A 15,854-nucleotide genomic window follows, 5' to 3' on the forward strand; every position below is an offset into this window, starting at 1 on the left:
CTCTATCTACCTATCTTCTATCATTTATCTACCTATCTATCATCTATCTATCATCTATCTATCATCTATCTATCTATCATCTATCTATGCCATATAAAGTCTTATTTGTGTACCCAAATGTCCATCAGTGTGGGTCCATACTACAGCTATCAATTGTCAAATGTTCCTTAGTTTGGGCTGTGATTTCTTACCCAATTTCCTCCATCTATGCAGGGACTTTGTCTTGTTTGACCTGACATAGGACATGTCCATGCTGTCACCACTGCTGTGAGTTTGTATGTGTAAGTGACCAGCTGTCTCTTTGTTGTCATCTACCATGTCTGACTCTTACAATCTTTTCACTGCCTCTTCCCCAGTGATCCCTGTGCCTTGGGTGACAGAGGTTTGAAATAGATGTCATATCCATGGAAAATACCCTCTGACTTTACTTTTCACAAAAAGTAAATTTTTGTGGATTTCTGTGTTAAAAACCATCTGCTCCATAAGAAACTTCTCTTGTGAGAGCTTAGAGATGCATTCATACTATGTGTAGAAGCTGCATTGAAGATGTGTCAGTTAGGGTTGAGTGTCCCAGAAACACTTATTCTATGTATGACCAGTTCTGGAACTCTGCAATGAATACATGGAACTAGAAACTGTTACAGTAAGTAAAGTAACATAAGCTCAGAAAAACAAGTGGCATATGTTCTCTCTTATGACTCCAAATCCCTAGATGTGAAGATATATCCTGACAAACCCCAAAAGTCAAGAAAATGGAAATGAACCTCAAGGGACAGAAAGCAAGAAGTAGATCTAGAGAGGGAACTAGTAGGGTATTGTGTTAACAGGAGAAATGGGGGAAATTGGGTACTTCAACTGGGAAGGAAATAGGAAGGGTTATAAGTGGGGAGTGAGAGGGGAAATAATGTTTATGTGGTATTAAAATCCAGAAAGAAATGGGCTAACTCAAAGTGCTACTGAGAAAAACACATCCAATAAATATTTGACTGCAGGTGTAGAGCTGAAGCCTATATTTAAAAAAAAAAACACAGTGCCAGGCAGGAGAAACAAACCTCCCTTTGAGTTCTTGGTCAGGGCAGTCCAAGAGGCTCCCCAAATTACACAGACAACTGCCATCGCCCTGAATGCCTCTGAGAACTTGAAGGTAAGACCCTATTGCTGAAGACTGGGAACAATTTGGACACAAGACCTGGAGCAATCCAGCTGGAAGTGAAATGGTAGCCTCCTTCCTGAAGATTAGCTCTCGTGGTATCAAAGGAAACTATAGAAACTGTTAAGGGAGAAAACCAATCAATGGTTCTACCCAGCTGTAAACCCTAATGAACAAGGAGCAGCTCAGCAAACTATCTCTGTTGGTGAGGTGCTGGCACTTTTACCCTTGAGGTAACCAACAGCTGTCTAAGTGGAATTACTGGCAGATCAAAGGGAAAGATTTCATGTGTGGTACTGTGACCATGACCAAATACACATGGATAATGATCCTAAGAAAAACCTATTTTTGCAATATCCCTAGAGCAACATAATTTCTTTAAATAATATTCCTCAAATTACAGACTAGGGCACCTTTCACCCTTCATCAAAGAAGCTTCTTTATGCAATGAATGGAGACTGTTACTGGATATTTAAAATTTATAAAAAACTTGGGAGTTCTTCAAAGAAGCATAAAGCCTTGATTTATTATTTGAAGAATTTCACCTATCAACATCACTGTTCCAATGTGAAGAAATTGCACGACAAAAAATCTTTTCTAGGGAGGCTCACAGAATTGATTTTATTGAAACGTGATTACTAACCTTACTTTTGCTCTTTAAAGTACAAATTCTAATTTATTATGCTCTGAAATGTATGAGAATGCACCAAATTAGAGGGGTACCATTCAATTTTCTTCTCACTTTTCGTCCTTGTCCATAAGTGCCTGTGATGAGACATACTAAGCAGTACTTAGAGATGGAGAGCTAGATCAGTGGTTATGAACACTGGCTGATGCTTAGGACCTTTGTTTGATTCCAGAACCTACATGGCAGTTATCACCTGTCTGTAACTTCGGTTCCAGGGGACCCAACACTCTCTTCTGTCCTCCACTGGCATTGCAGGACAGAGCACTTACAAACATGCAGGTAATAAATTCATATACCTGAAACAAAAATAGTAAATAACACATTTTAAGAAGGAGCATCACTGCATGGTTATGGCACAGCCGTCCAGGATTCATCTGAAGCAGAGTAATGAGAAGAAGGGTGACAGTGATAATGTCCTGAAGGAGGTTTGCAGATCTAACACCTGACTTGAAATGAAGCAGTGTTGTTGGAAGGTGGACAGGGCTCAGTGATTACGGAGACTGTAGACTACAGGACCAAAAATAAGATGGTGAGCAGGGCAAGAGTGGGAGCCGAGGAGAAGGTGGAGGACACACTACATGGAGAGCTGTGCACACCTGTCAGAGCTTTGCATTCTGGGTAATTGAGTGTCATTTGTCACAGGAAGTCAAACAAGTGCAAGCTTCAGGGACTTGCAGGATGCTCTGAACACTGGAAATGGAGACAGAGCCCAGAGCTACAGGAAGGGAATTCTGGCATCTCTGCCACTGCATCTTGGCCACTGACGAGTTCAGGGAAACCTGATGACCCATGGAGTCACCCTGGGTTCCTGCATGATGCCATTGCTTCCAGTTTGATTCTCAGAGTCTCATGATGGGTTCCTGGGCACATTCATCTCAGGGACAAACCTTCGGTACAGGAGACATTCAGTGATAGGCACTTTTGCAAATGCAAGCACAAAATTACACTTTTTGAAGATTTCACTGTCTGACTCAAAATCATGTAAGCTTATCTTTTGCTTTAGGCAATGGAATCCCATAGACACAGACAAATGGATGTATCAAATGGAAAGTCTGCTTTATTCGTGGGCATTTACACACAGCCCTCACTGGACCTAGATGAGGCTGGTGTGGAGGTGGCTGAGGGAGAGTCAAGAACTACCACAGGATAGACACTGGTTCCTTGTGCTCTCTTTGCAGAACGTTGCTTTGGCTAAAATTAACATGTGCAGTTGGGCATGGTGCTTCAGTCTTTAATTCCAGTACTTGGGAGGCAGAGGCAGGTGGATCTCTGTGAGAATAATGCCAGACACATCTCCCTAGTGAATACTGGTACAAGCTCAGGTTACAGGATGATCCTGACTCTAGAAAAAATAGTATATACAGATGTGTCAATCCATGACAAATCTTACTGCAATGCTCTGTTGCAAACAGGGAGAAGAACAGCAGTAAGCCTTAACAAAGTGAACATTATTTCATGTCTGATATCTCAACCTAGGGACTATTATGGCAGTGAAAAAAATCAGAACAGAAAGACAAATCACAAATGTTCTATTACAAGCAGGCATAGATGATTCAATGATAGCTCTTTTACAAAATATACTGCCAGGAGTATGGAGGAATGCTTTGTATATTTGGATATTACATTGAAAACAGATATTTCCCACACTCATCACAGAATTGCATGCATTGGACCACTTTGCATCTATCTTTAAAATAAAGATTTGCAAATACTCGAAGCTGTCATTGATCTCTGAAGGAGCAGAGGCCCTGCCTCTGTGAAGTGGTCCTTCACTGTTTCCATACCCTATGAATTAAAATATAGATAAATTTCCATTTACCAGATGTCTCTGAAGCAAAGCTCTCTGCAAGTGACAAAGATTGAATATAGGCACACATAATGCTGATCTTTCCCGCACTGTAAATGAACATACACTTGTGTTCCACAATCATCATGAGAAATGAGCTTAAGAATATAGCTTGATGAGGCAAATCGTTTCCTCCATCTCTACCACCCAACAAAAGCTTCCATGTGGATCACAGGATGTTAATGAATATGGTGTAACATTTATGTGACTTAATCCCAGCACTCGGGAGGCAGAGGCAGGTGGATCTCTGTGAGTTCGAGGCCAGCCTGTTATCCATAGTGAATCCAGGCCAGCTAGGGCTACAGGGAGACCCTGTCTCAAAAAGACCAAAATAAATAAATAAATAAATGAAACTTTTCCTTCCTGATAGTAAGATGCTGAAAGGAAATAAGGATCTGGTATGTTCATTAGAGGGAAGAGGGAGAAGACTTGAGAGGAATCCAAAGATGGGGGGTATAGGAGCAGGAGCTTCCTATACCAGGATTCAAATTCATTTGGAGCCACAGAGACACGGCTAACTGGGCCCTGGACAGTCTCATAAAGGCTCAGAGCACAATGATTTATGCCATCTGCAGGTGAGTGAGAGTGGACCATACTTATGATCTCTAGCTGGACTGAATAGACACCAGTGGATGAATTTACATGAAAGAACATCTGGGTACAAATGCTTGACTGGATAGGACTTAGCATGTATGGCAGAATGCGTGTGTATGCTGGCATGGAATGGGGAAAGGGTCTAAATTTGATTAAGAACTGTCATATGAAATGTACAAGAGCTCAAGAAAAATATTTAAAATATGTTCATGGAGAAATGTGGGCTCACAAGAAAAGTGACTCAGTGGTTGATTCTGTGACTATAGTATACAGTTTCCAGAAAAGGAGGGAGCATTTGAAGCTTGTTAACACAAACTTGTCACCAGGCTTGGGTATACACTGTTTGCTTGACTAGAACACAAGTCAAAAATTGCCTTAAATCTGGAATCTGGGAGAAGATTCTGCCTTGATTTTCTTGGGAGAAAATTTACCATGTCAAGGGAACTTCCTCGGATTTAATCTTCCTGACTAAGAGACATTTCTACTCCATTAGTTACATTGTCCATTCAATTCACATAAAATGTGTTTTCTTGATCTTTTTGACTCCTAGGTGACTTTCCGAAGCATAGAATCCCCAGAGATGAAGGTCTTCAGGGAGTAGTTTTATGCAGGAAGCCCTACACACTGACTCTAAGCCTATTCAACTACCCACTGCACCTGCTATGGGCCAATTCTGCATTCAGTGTGAGCTGAGCGCCTCCTACTGGTAATAAGTGGACACACAGGGAAATTTATTTCTGGGCTTCCCTCACTATGTCTCTAGCACAGAATAACGTGGTAGTGTCCTTAGCTCTCAGACTTTATCTGCAGGTAGGCAGTGCTTTTTGCATCATCTATTGAGCTGCTCAACCTGCTTTTCATACATGCAGCGTATTCTATCAGGGAACTATCAGTTTTGATTCTGATGTGTCCAGCGACCCCCACAACCCCAGAATCTCCAGAGCTGCATTTCAAACTGAACAAACACAGAGAATCCATGTGAGTAAATTATAACACAAGTCCACTGTCATTCCCATGACCACTCACACAATCAGTATTTTTTCTTCACAAATTAACTTTCAAAACAGCGTTAAGGAAAACATAGCTGTGTCTGGACTTCACACTGAATGATCTGTGTGTTCATTGATAGTCACTGAATGGGAACACCCTCCAGACTGAGCTCCTTTGCAAGAGAAGGAAGCATGAGGGCCTGTTGTCAATTAAGGGAGTTCTGGAGTAGAAGCATCAGAGAGGGCAGTGCCTAGGGTAGTTGTCAGTGTTCTTGGGAAATATTCGTGATATTTATTCCCAGTGATACACCAAATCACCAAGTTTAGAAGGATAAATGGCTTTATAATATGTCAAGAAAACAACTCTGGGAGGAGTTATCTCAGCGGCTAGACCTGAACTTTCATGATTTGTGAATGAATCAAACAACAGAAAAGACAAGGCCTTGGCTTGTGATAATTGTAGAGTCTTTTTTTAAGAATGTGACTTCTTTCAGCCTATTGGAACATTTACCTGAAAAGTATAAATAACATAGTTTCATTCAAATTCATTTCCTGAATTATTAGTTGTCTATTTTGTATTTAACACAACAGTTACAACAGTTGTTTATAATATCATACCACCAATGACCATGTTCTCCTCTTTCCAAAAAGAACCTGTACACAGGTGGTCTCCTCATTCCAATTACCTAGCTAAATTTCAAATCTGCCTGTGAATTCTCAGAGAACTTACCCCTTTGAAATTTCTGTAGTGCATCACAATACTCCTAATTGCAGAGTTTCCTGCATTCCTGGGAAAATGAGGCCTTTCTGTTCTTCTTCTGAATGACCTCAGTCATACTGACCCTCTTGAGCAGCTGGGCTATCAACCATATCCTCAAGGTTCTCCCACAGAGATGGCTCCCTCTTTGTAGTGGTCACTGGCATGAACATCTCTTTGTGAAATTGTTCTGCATAGATCAGTCTTATATGTCCAACTCAGTTCATGTTCCACACTGTCAGATAATGATAATTCTTACCAGATCTGCCCTTGCTTTATTAAAAAGTAAATACTGGCTAGGTGTTTTAGATCCTGATGTGTTGATAAAATAGTTACATGGTGCGGAAGTCACGAAGACAGAAGTTTGGGTCTCCTTCCTACTTTATCTGCAGTCAGGAAGCAGACATGAATGCTCATGCTCAGCTTGCTTCATCCTTTATATCCAGCCTGGGATCTCTGTCCTTTAAATCTTGTCATCCCCAGTTACAGTGGGTTTTTCCACTTCACTTGACTTCTTGAAATTCTCTCAAAGAAATGCCCCAATTTTTGTTTCCATTATTAATCTAAATCCTATCAAACTAGCAAGTATCAGGGACTGGGGAGATGGCTTGATAGTTAAGAACACATGCTTCTCATGCAGCAAACCTGGGTTCTGTGCCCAGCACCCAAACTGAGTGGATCACCAGCTCCTGTGAGTATAGTTGGAGGCGATCTGAAGAAAGTTTCTTCTCTTCAGGGGTGGACAGATGGTTCAGTGGGAAAAGCACTTGCTGTGAAAGCACGAGGAACTGTGTTAAAATCCTTAGTGACCTAGCGAAATTTGGATGTAGTTGGAGGCAATCTGAAGAAAGTTTCTTCTCTTCACAGGTACTAGGCACCCAAATATACAAATATAGGCATTCACATACACACACACACACACACACACACACACAATTATATATAAAGTATTTAAAATATTAATCTTCGGGTGGACAGATGGCTCAGTGAGAAAAGCACTTGCTGTGAAAGCACGAGGAACTGTGTTAAAATCCTTAGTGACCTAGTGAAATTTGGATATTGCCATGTACATGCCTGCACACCAAGCATTGTAGGTGATGGAGACTGGAGAATTGCTGGGACTTGCTGCCCACAAACCAGGTTCAGTGAGAGACCCAGTCTCAAGGAAATATAGGAGAGAGCCATAGGGCAAGATACCAATGTCCAGTCTGGTCTCCACACATGAGCACATGTGTACACATGTTTGCATATCACACACATGCACAAACATGTAAACAGTGACACACAAGTTATCCAGCACACCGAAGATGAAGAGACTCAAGTACAACTGCATACAAGTTGATCAAGATGATACAGGAGTGTCTTTTCCAAGTGTCTCCATCCTTGCTGTTAGTGGGGGTTTTGCTAAACTGCTGTGTTTGAGTTACACATACTCTAGTAGAGAACCCCAGTAAACTTATTGGTTCACAAGATAGACATTAATGGAATACCTTCATTGGTCTGACATTAGCCCCCTAAAATTGGTGAACAGACATTTTCCACATTTCTCCTAGAAAAGTCACATAGCAGACTATAACATATCTGCAGGATAATCTTCACCTTTTAATACTTCTTAAACCTCTCAAGATATTACTATAATCTGGGGACCAAGAATTCAAGCATGAGTCTGTGAGGGACCCCAGATTTAAACCACGATGGCACCTATCAGTGGATGAAAGTATAAAAAAAAATAACATATATTCAAAGTGGATTATCATTCAGCAATTAAAAAATGGAATCGTTTTGTTTGTAGGAAATTGAATCAAATTAGATATCATTATGGTAAGAGAAATAAGCCAGGCAGAGATAGACAAGTGTCACAGTATTTTTCTCACGTATTAATTCAAGAAAAGCCAGAGAAAGATAGAAGAGGAGGAGAAGGAGTAAGGGGGTAAAGAACAGGAGGGGGGCAGACAAGAGAGGGATGCTAAGGAAAGGAATGGGACCATAGCAGGGGAAAGATATGTTCACATGGGTCATAAGAAAAATCAAAGTTGGGGCTAGAGAGATGGCTCAGTGGCTGAGAACACTTCCTGCTCTTCCAGAGGACTCCAGTTTAATCCACAACACCCACAAGGTGGCTAACAACCATCCCTAACTCCAGGTCCAAGGTATCCAACACCCTCTTCTGGCCTCTACAGGCATAGCACATGGTGCCCTTTGAGGAAAAATCAAAATGTTTTACAGAACAATGTGATAGTAATAGTAAATCGCACAATATTTTAATATTTAAATATATGTATACATTTCTTTCAATTTAAAACATGTACATGCCAGGAGTGGTGGTGCATGCCTTTAATCCTAGCTCTTGGGAGGCAGAAGCAGATGGATCTCCGTGAGTTTGAGGCCAGCCTGGTCTATAGTGAGTTCCAGGACAGCTGGGGCTATAGGGAAACCCTGTCTCAAAAAGACAAAAAAAAAATGTACATATCCTTTACAAGGTCTCTCCTTCAAACAGGACATTTGGGGATATTTTCATGAATTAATCTCATATGCTTTGAAAAAGACTGGGAAATTATCAACATATTTTAAAATGAATTATGTGAAATAGTCCATTTTTTAGGTTTTTTTCAATATTTTAAAATATCCACATTATTTTAAATTTACCATACTGTGTATTTCATCTTTGTAGCACATTAAATATTTCAGGTAAAATATGTTTTCAAACAGAGAATTCTAATTTTCACGTAGATTTGAAACTGCAGTTCCTGTGAAATGCATCATCACAGCCTCTGTTTGCCTTTCAGTTCTGTGTGTTCTCGTACAGATTTTGAGATTTCAGTAATTGTTCGATGCTCGGTTTTTCATTTTTTCTTTTTCTTTTCTTTTCCTTTTCTTGTTTGAAACAGGGTCTCCCTGAAGTCTCAGCTGGCCTGGAACTCACTATGTAGACCAGGGTGGCCTTGAACTCATAGAGATCCACCTGCCTCTGCCTCTGGAGTGCTGGAATTAAAGTCCACGCCCATCTTTGGAACACTCATTTTACATGTGGGGGGGGGTTGTGGGGGTTCTCTATGTGTTTCTTTCACCTGATGTCATTATTTTTTAAAACATCCTTAAAGTTATGATGAGATCACACCTGTGAACATCATAAAATGATGTTAAGTCTGGAGCATTCACTTTAGGGCAATTCTGTATGTCTTTCCATCTCTCTCCAATCCCCCTGAGTTATGGCAGTTCCAAAGTGACTGGATATAAATCTCCGGATTGGTATTCCTGAAATAACCTTGCTCCATGAAACAGAGTGCTGACTGCTAATTTTTCCTCACATTGATTTGTTCTTCTCTAAGACAAACTGTCACCAACATGAATGGGTGGCTTGTGGCAGATACTGCTTCTGGTGCATTCCCAAGAAAGTGTTTTAAATTCAGGAATGATTTGCCGAGATATCATGTCATTTTTGCTTTGAGCCCATCTGGGAAAAGGTTACAATTGACTTGGTGATGGTCTTTCAGGGTTCCTTTTGTTTAAAGTTGGAGATTTTGGATGGAGTAGAGCAGCCCCCTTGCTAGCTCCTACCTGCATCTGCTTCTTAGGGTCCTGACTGGCTAAGCTGTGAGCAACTCCTGGTATCCTGCATTCAGTTCACTACAATGATGTTCTTGTCTGCAGCCCTGCTTCTAAAAGGTCACTGCAGATTTTCCCTTATGGATATGGCTCATCCACGTCCTGGATTTGGAACTCAGACTTCCCCCATATCCCCCTGAGAGCTCTAGGCTCCTCCACAAAGGAGATTGGGTCTGCTCAGTTGTTTTTTGTCATAGGAATTCCTGGAGATAATTGATTAAAATCTACACGTACTCTGGTTGTGTTCCAGTAATCCCTTTCCAAAACACAGACCAGATTATCATGAAAACACAAAGCATTATACATGGGATGCGTATATTCCCTTCACTACCTGCATCTGCTTCTTATAGACAATTCTTTCCAGGAGTTACAGTTATAGTCCTTCTCACAGGCAGATCATGAAGTACTCTTTCCTTTAACTTTAGTCTTTGTTGTTTGAGTTTGACACAGGAAATTCCATCTTGGCACTGACACCTTGCACAACATACAGAGGACTGCAGGAAGGGACTGTGCAATGGAGAGTGGAAAAGTCCAGGTCTCTATTACCTGGTACAGGAAACAGTCAGACCATCATGCTGAAGCAGTCAGTGGACTGGACAGACAACATGGACAGGCTCATGGAATGGAGTGGACAGACAGAATACAAACAGGAATTTGTCAGTTTAGGATTAATAAATTTAGGCTGTATACAAAAACTTAAAACACATTTCCATGAAGAACTTACTTACAACAAATCAGAACTCTCACTATCTGTGGATGTGAACTAAGAGCCTTTTCAGCTCTGAAAATTGTTAGAGAGCTACAGCTCCCTGGGAAATCAGGATGCCAGCTGTCCCTTACAATACAGTTCTAGAGTAGCAGAAAGAACAGACTCTCTTTTTCTAGCAGATCTGGAGCCACAGATCTCTGGAGCAGGTCTCAAATACAGTAACTGGTCTTCTCTCTAGAGCTGCATGTCTGGAAGTTTGAAGATACCTGATGTTGGATCCAGTGTCAGGAATAAGATATCAATGAATGCTTGTGCTAAAGTCACATTCTCTACTTTCCACAGGCCAAGGTTTCCTGACTAGAGAATGGCACACCCATCAATTTCAGTGTATCTTCCCTCAGAGTCTTAACACCCCACTCCCTCTCCAGCAGCTCTAAATCCTATCAAGTTAACAATTTAACAGTAACCACCACATCATATTCCCCTGGGATTCCTCAGGTTCTGAACTGATGAGATAGCAGTCAACTCTCTTTCTTACAAGTCCCAATCCTGCCTTGGTAGACAATGCCCACGACTTCTCTAAATAGCAAAACAGGCATGCACAGGCTGAAATGATTTGCATTCAGACAGGACAACAGTTAGCAGGCTCAGAAATCTAGAGAGAGTCTTTAGAGAAACAGTTACTTGGAGAGGAAATTCAGACCCTGGCAGGAAGCTCTGAACCACCTCTGCACCTGCTCCTGGACTGAGCCCCAGCTGCTGTGTGCTGGGCGCCCCCTGCTGGCCCTGAGCAGAATGCAGTGAGGTTTCTGTACCTCAGACTGATGTTTCCTTCCAGTTTCTATCACAGTAGTGACTTATCTTTGTTGTGATCTAGTCCGCCTCATGGGAGACTGGTTCTTAGATGTGTTTCTGTATGTGGAGATTAGGCTGAGTTGGATGAGTTGTGTTCTGTGACTCCAAAATCACTCCATTTTGTCAGATACGTATCTTCCTTTCTGGTGCTAAGAAAATTCATTTCCGGTAGGTATCATTCTATGACGGAGGACCAAGGGACATATTAGGTGAGGACAGGGCATGTGAGGCCTTCACCAGGGCAGATACCGACGTGAAACTCTACTTTGGGCCAAGGCAGATTGGCCCATGACAGATTCCTTGGTGACAAGTTCTCACGGATCCATTTGTAACAGGCACACTGATCTTACAGAGATATCACCAAACACAATAGAAGACCCAGCAGTATCATGTTCTAGACACACATATCTCTTTCCCAGGCTCTCAGTCATATACAAACAGAGTACTGTAAGCTACCATGTGCTGAAACTGTAATTTTGCCTAGAGATTAGAATCATATTTGCATGTTGGGAGTTCTAAACAGACAGATAAGAATGGACAGAGCTTAGGTTCCACTGACTCTTCCTTGAGTCCTGGTGGATATCTCTTCTCTTGAAATCATATCACGTGTAAGTCTGTTTTGACATAAAAAATAATGTATGATACATGAACAAAATTTATTTTACATAATACTATGCCCTGGTTGACCATATTTTCCTAAATGCATGGATCATATAATACAAAACATATTTAGTCTGGCTTGGTCTTATGTGGCACATATATATGCATGCTCAAGCCTGAGAAGATCACCAGAAATACCTGGGGAAGTGGATAGGAAATCCCATCCCTGGCAGAGAAACTATTGGCAACTATTTGAACTGCTGGCAGAGGGAGATTTGGTCTTCTTTAAGGGTGCAAATGTGGGTAGGTTATCCAGGCTTTGGGGGATAGACTCACATTGAAGGGTATGTAGGAGCATAAGTTTGACTCGATATGCTTGTGTGTGTGTGTGTGTGTGTGTGTGTGTGTGTGTGTTATAGAGTGTATGAAATCAGACATCAGGTGGAGGTGGGAAGGGGGTATATATATAAGGGAATAGGGTTGAAATATGATCAAAATATAGTGTATGTAATTCACAACATTTAATAAGAAAAAAACTTTCAAATTAAATAAAATGCCTCCTAACATAATAAATCATTTAATATATAATAACGTCCCTTGCTGCAACTTCACCCACTGGAGTCTAGACAGCCTATGTAGAGACATTCTCAAAGAAGATCTACTCTCCCTCCCCTCGCACCAATCAGTAGCCAATAGCTCTTCAGCTGAGGTTGGAGGCCGCTGCTCATTCCCCCAGGTCTATGTTAGGTTTTTGTCTGATTGAATCAGCATGGGTCTTGTGCATGCTGTCACCATTGCTGCAAGTTCATATGAACATGTTTCCAGAGGCTAGAAATCCTCTTTCCTTTTGTTCACGCACCAACCCAGGCTCTTACCATCTTTTACCCCCTCTTCTGCAATGATCCCTTAGCCATGGGTAGATTAGGTTTAATACAGGAGTTCTGTCCAGGGACACACACTCTGGATTTGTTTTGCTCACAGTTCATAGATATTGTTCATCATGGCGGTGAAGTCAAAGTAAGTGGCAGGAGATTAATACAGCTAGTCATGTTGCATTCACATTCTAACAACACAGAAAGATGAATGCTTATTCTAAGTCTGTCTTCTTTCATTCAGTCTAGAAGCCCAGCCCACAAGAACAGTGCTGCCCATATTTAGGCTGGGCCTTCCTAATTCAATTAAGCTAATCTGGAATTTCCCTCATAGGAATACCCAGAAGCAAATCTAATATAAATAGTCACTCATAGGCATGGCAAGAGGGTCATTTCCTAGATGATTCTGGACGCCAACAAGTGTGAAATTAATATAAATCATCACAGAACACAAAGTGCAGAAGTTGTTTTTTCTCAATGAACAATGTGTAGGGGGAGATGTGAGAATAGATTCATGAAGCCTCATTCGTTCAACAAGTCCTGAACAAGTCTTCAGGATAATCTTCTCTGACATCTCAGATCCAGGGCAGTTTCCTGTTCATTCAGAGTTTTTGAAATACTAAGGATGTGGGTTACCACACTGTGCCTTGCACAGTAATATACGGCTGAGTCCTCGGTTGTCAGACTGCTCAGCTCCAGGAAAGCTGTGTTGGACGATGTGTCTGCCGTCAATGTGGCCTTGCCCTGGAATTTCTGAGCGTACTTTGTTTCACCATCTCCAGGATCAATCCGTCCAATCCACTCCAGTCCCTTTCCAGGCTTCTGCTTCACCCATTGTATGTAGTAGCTTGTGAAGCTGTAACCAGAAGCCTTGCAGGACACCTTCACTGAAGCCCCAGGCCTCTTCAGCTCAGCTCCAGACTGCTGCAGCTGAGCTTGAGAGTAGACACCTGTGAATGGATGTAGATAGAGTGCCATTTTATCTCAATGTCTAGATCCTTCTTAGTACAAAGGGTCCTGGTACCCCTTCCTGGTACCAGGGATCACCTTACCTCTGGCTGCTGACACCAGGAAGAAGATGACCCAGCTCCAGCCCATGGTGATGACCTGTGCACTCAGGGGCTGTGAGGAGGAGGATGGCCATGTAATGCTGTCAGATGTAGACTTCCCTATATTTACCACCACAGACTCGAGTCATTTGCTTATTAATGAGATAGGGTGCTTCTTAAACCAAGAGTTAATCCACCTAGAGAGGGATGAGTCAGAAGATACTTGGGTCAGAAAAAAGCACTTGATAATGTCAAAGGCTTTAAAAAGTGCATCCTTTACAACATGCCAGAGACTTATGGAGACATAGCTCCTCTTGCTGATAATCAAGTCCTTACAGATAGGCTGCTTAGTATTTGCTATGCTTGAATGGTCTATGGGCCAACTGAATACACTCATGGATAAAAATTATGAGTCTATGGTAGTGCACCGGTGCACGGATCCCAACCTGCTTCTAAAAGGTATCAGCATAGAACATGGGGGACTGCTCTATATCAGTGAATATAGTACCTATGGACATGTTTAATGTTAGCTGGATACTCTTGAGACTTTTCCCCAGCATGTGTCTTGGGGTTCCAAGTCCCATATTTTACACAAAAAGTCCCTTTTTGTAGCCTTCAAATTCAGGGTTATCGATTTCTGTGGTTTCTTACCTAGGGGCAATATGTATTAAATGAGTTTCTTGATGAACTTAAAGAGACACATTACAGATTGATTTAAAGATGATAATGAAGATGATGATGGAGAAGAAGAAGAAGAAGAAGAAGAAGAAGAAGAAGAAGAAGAAGAAGAAGAAGAAGAAGAAGACAGCTGGGCATTTCAAATACTCCTAAATTCTGATAACTTACAGCATTTTTCAGTTAGTATACTGGCTAATTTTTGGCAACTTGACAGAAACTAGAAACACCTGGGAAGAGGGAGCCTTAATTTACAAATTTATTGGATTTTAATTTATTGGATTTTAAAAGGTAGCTGAGTAGAAGTAGGGGAAGCAAACGAGCAAGCAGCTTTCCTACATGGTCCCTGCTTCAGTTCTGCTTCCTGCTTGAACTCCCTTCCTGGCTTCTCTTGATGATTCACTATAACTTATAGAATGAAATAAAGCCTTTCCTTCTTAACTTGATTTTGAGTAATGTTTTGTCACAGCAACGAAAATCAAAGTATAAGTTATATACCATTAATATTTGTGCTTCATTGCAACTTCATACGAAAATAAAATAATCAAGAAAATATAAATGCATTGTCTTTAACAAGGAATCTTCCCTGTATTTCAAGCACAGAGATCTCACATGTCAATTGCAACATGTATCACAAAATTTCTTAAGACAATGACAATATCAATGAAACCCACAGATGTTGACATAAAGCCCTCTCTCCCTTGCTTCCACATCTGCACTGGCTGTACAGGTCCTCTGGAGTATTGCTGGATCTACAGTGCCCCTGCTGGTCCTGAGAACCCCTCTTCTTCTGTTTGCCCTCTGGTCTCATAATCTGTACCTTCAACATAGCTCTTATCTAGTAATCTCAATTGTTGTGGAGTGCAACTGTAGGCAAAACTGGTTTGAGAGTTTTATCAATACCTCCATTAACTTCGGGTCCATTTCTAGTTGCCTTTGGCTCCAGCTCCTTCGGTAAACACTGGTGCTGTAGTGAGTAACCTGGGACAGCACAATTGAAACAAAGAACCGCAGGGTTCCACCAAGCCATTTCCCAACTTCTTCAACAGTAAATTGACCTTAATCCTGGAGATGGAAGACCACACTGAGTCAGGAGGTCCAATGTAGCATCCCACATCTCTCCATATACATGCATTAGACCAGAAAGAGATAAAAATACAAATGTGGGAATTACAGATTATTTCACAACTACAAGAAAGTATTTTTGCAAAAGAGATTGAAGCAGATTTTAAGTAAATGTGGGTTTAATTGGGCATTTTGGAGTTTTGAATGAGAAAGGTCACCCAGTGGCCCAAGTTGTTGGTGATGTTTAGGGAAGTTATGAGACATTGAGAAGACAGAGCCTTGCTGAAGGCAGTTCATCACCAGGGACAGGCTTTTAGTGTTTATAGCCTCACCCAAGTTCTAGTTCACTCTGCTTTCTGCATGTGGTTGGAGATATGATCTCTCAGCTTCCTGTTCTGG

General features: G+C 41.4%; 1 gene segment (V, D, J or C); it reads right to left on the reverse strand.

Annotated features, from left to right (window-relative positions):
- Window positions 1-13,218: 13,218 nt before the first annotated feature.
- Window positions 13,219-13,797, reverse strand: LOC103751851. The segment is given in 2 exon segments: window positions 13,219-13,616; window positions 13,719-13,797. Coding segments are annotated over 2 exon segments (444 nt in total).
- Between the last annotated feature and the right edge of the window lie 2,057 nt (window positions 13,798-15,854).

Source organism: Nannospalax galili, unplaced genomic scaffold, assembly GCF_000622305.1.
Source record: "Nannospalax galili isolate Female #2095 unplaced genomic scaffold, S.galili_v1.0 scaffold130, whole genome shotgun sequence".
In the NCBI taxonomy this organism is placed as follows: domain Eukaryota; kingdom Metazoa; phylum Chordata; class Mammalia; order Rodentia; family Spalacidae; genus Nannospalax; species Nannospalax galili.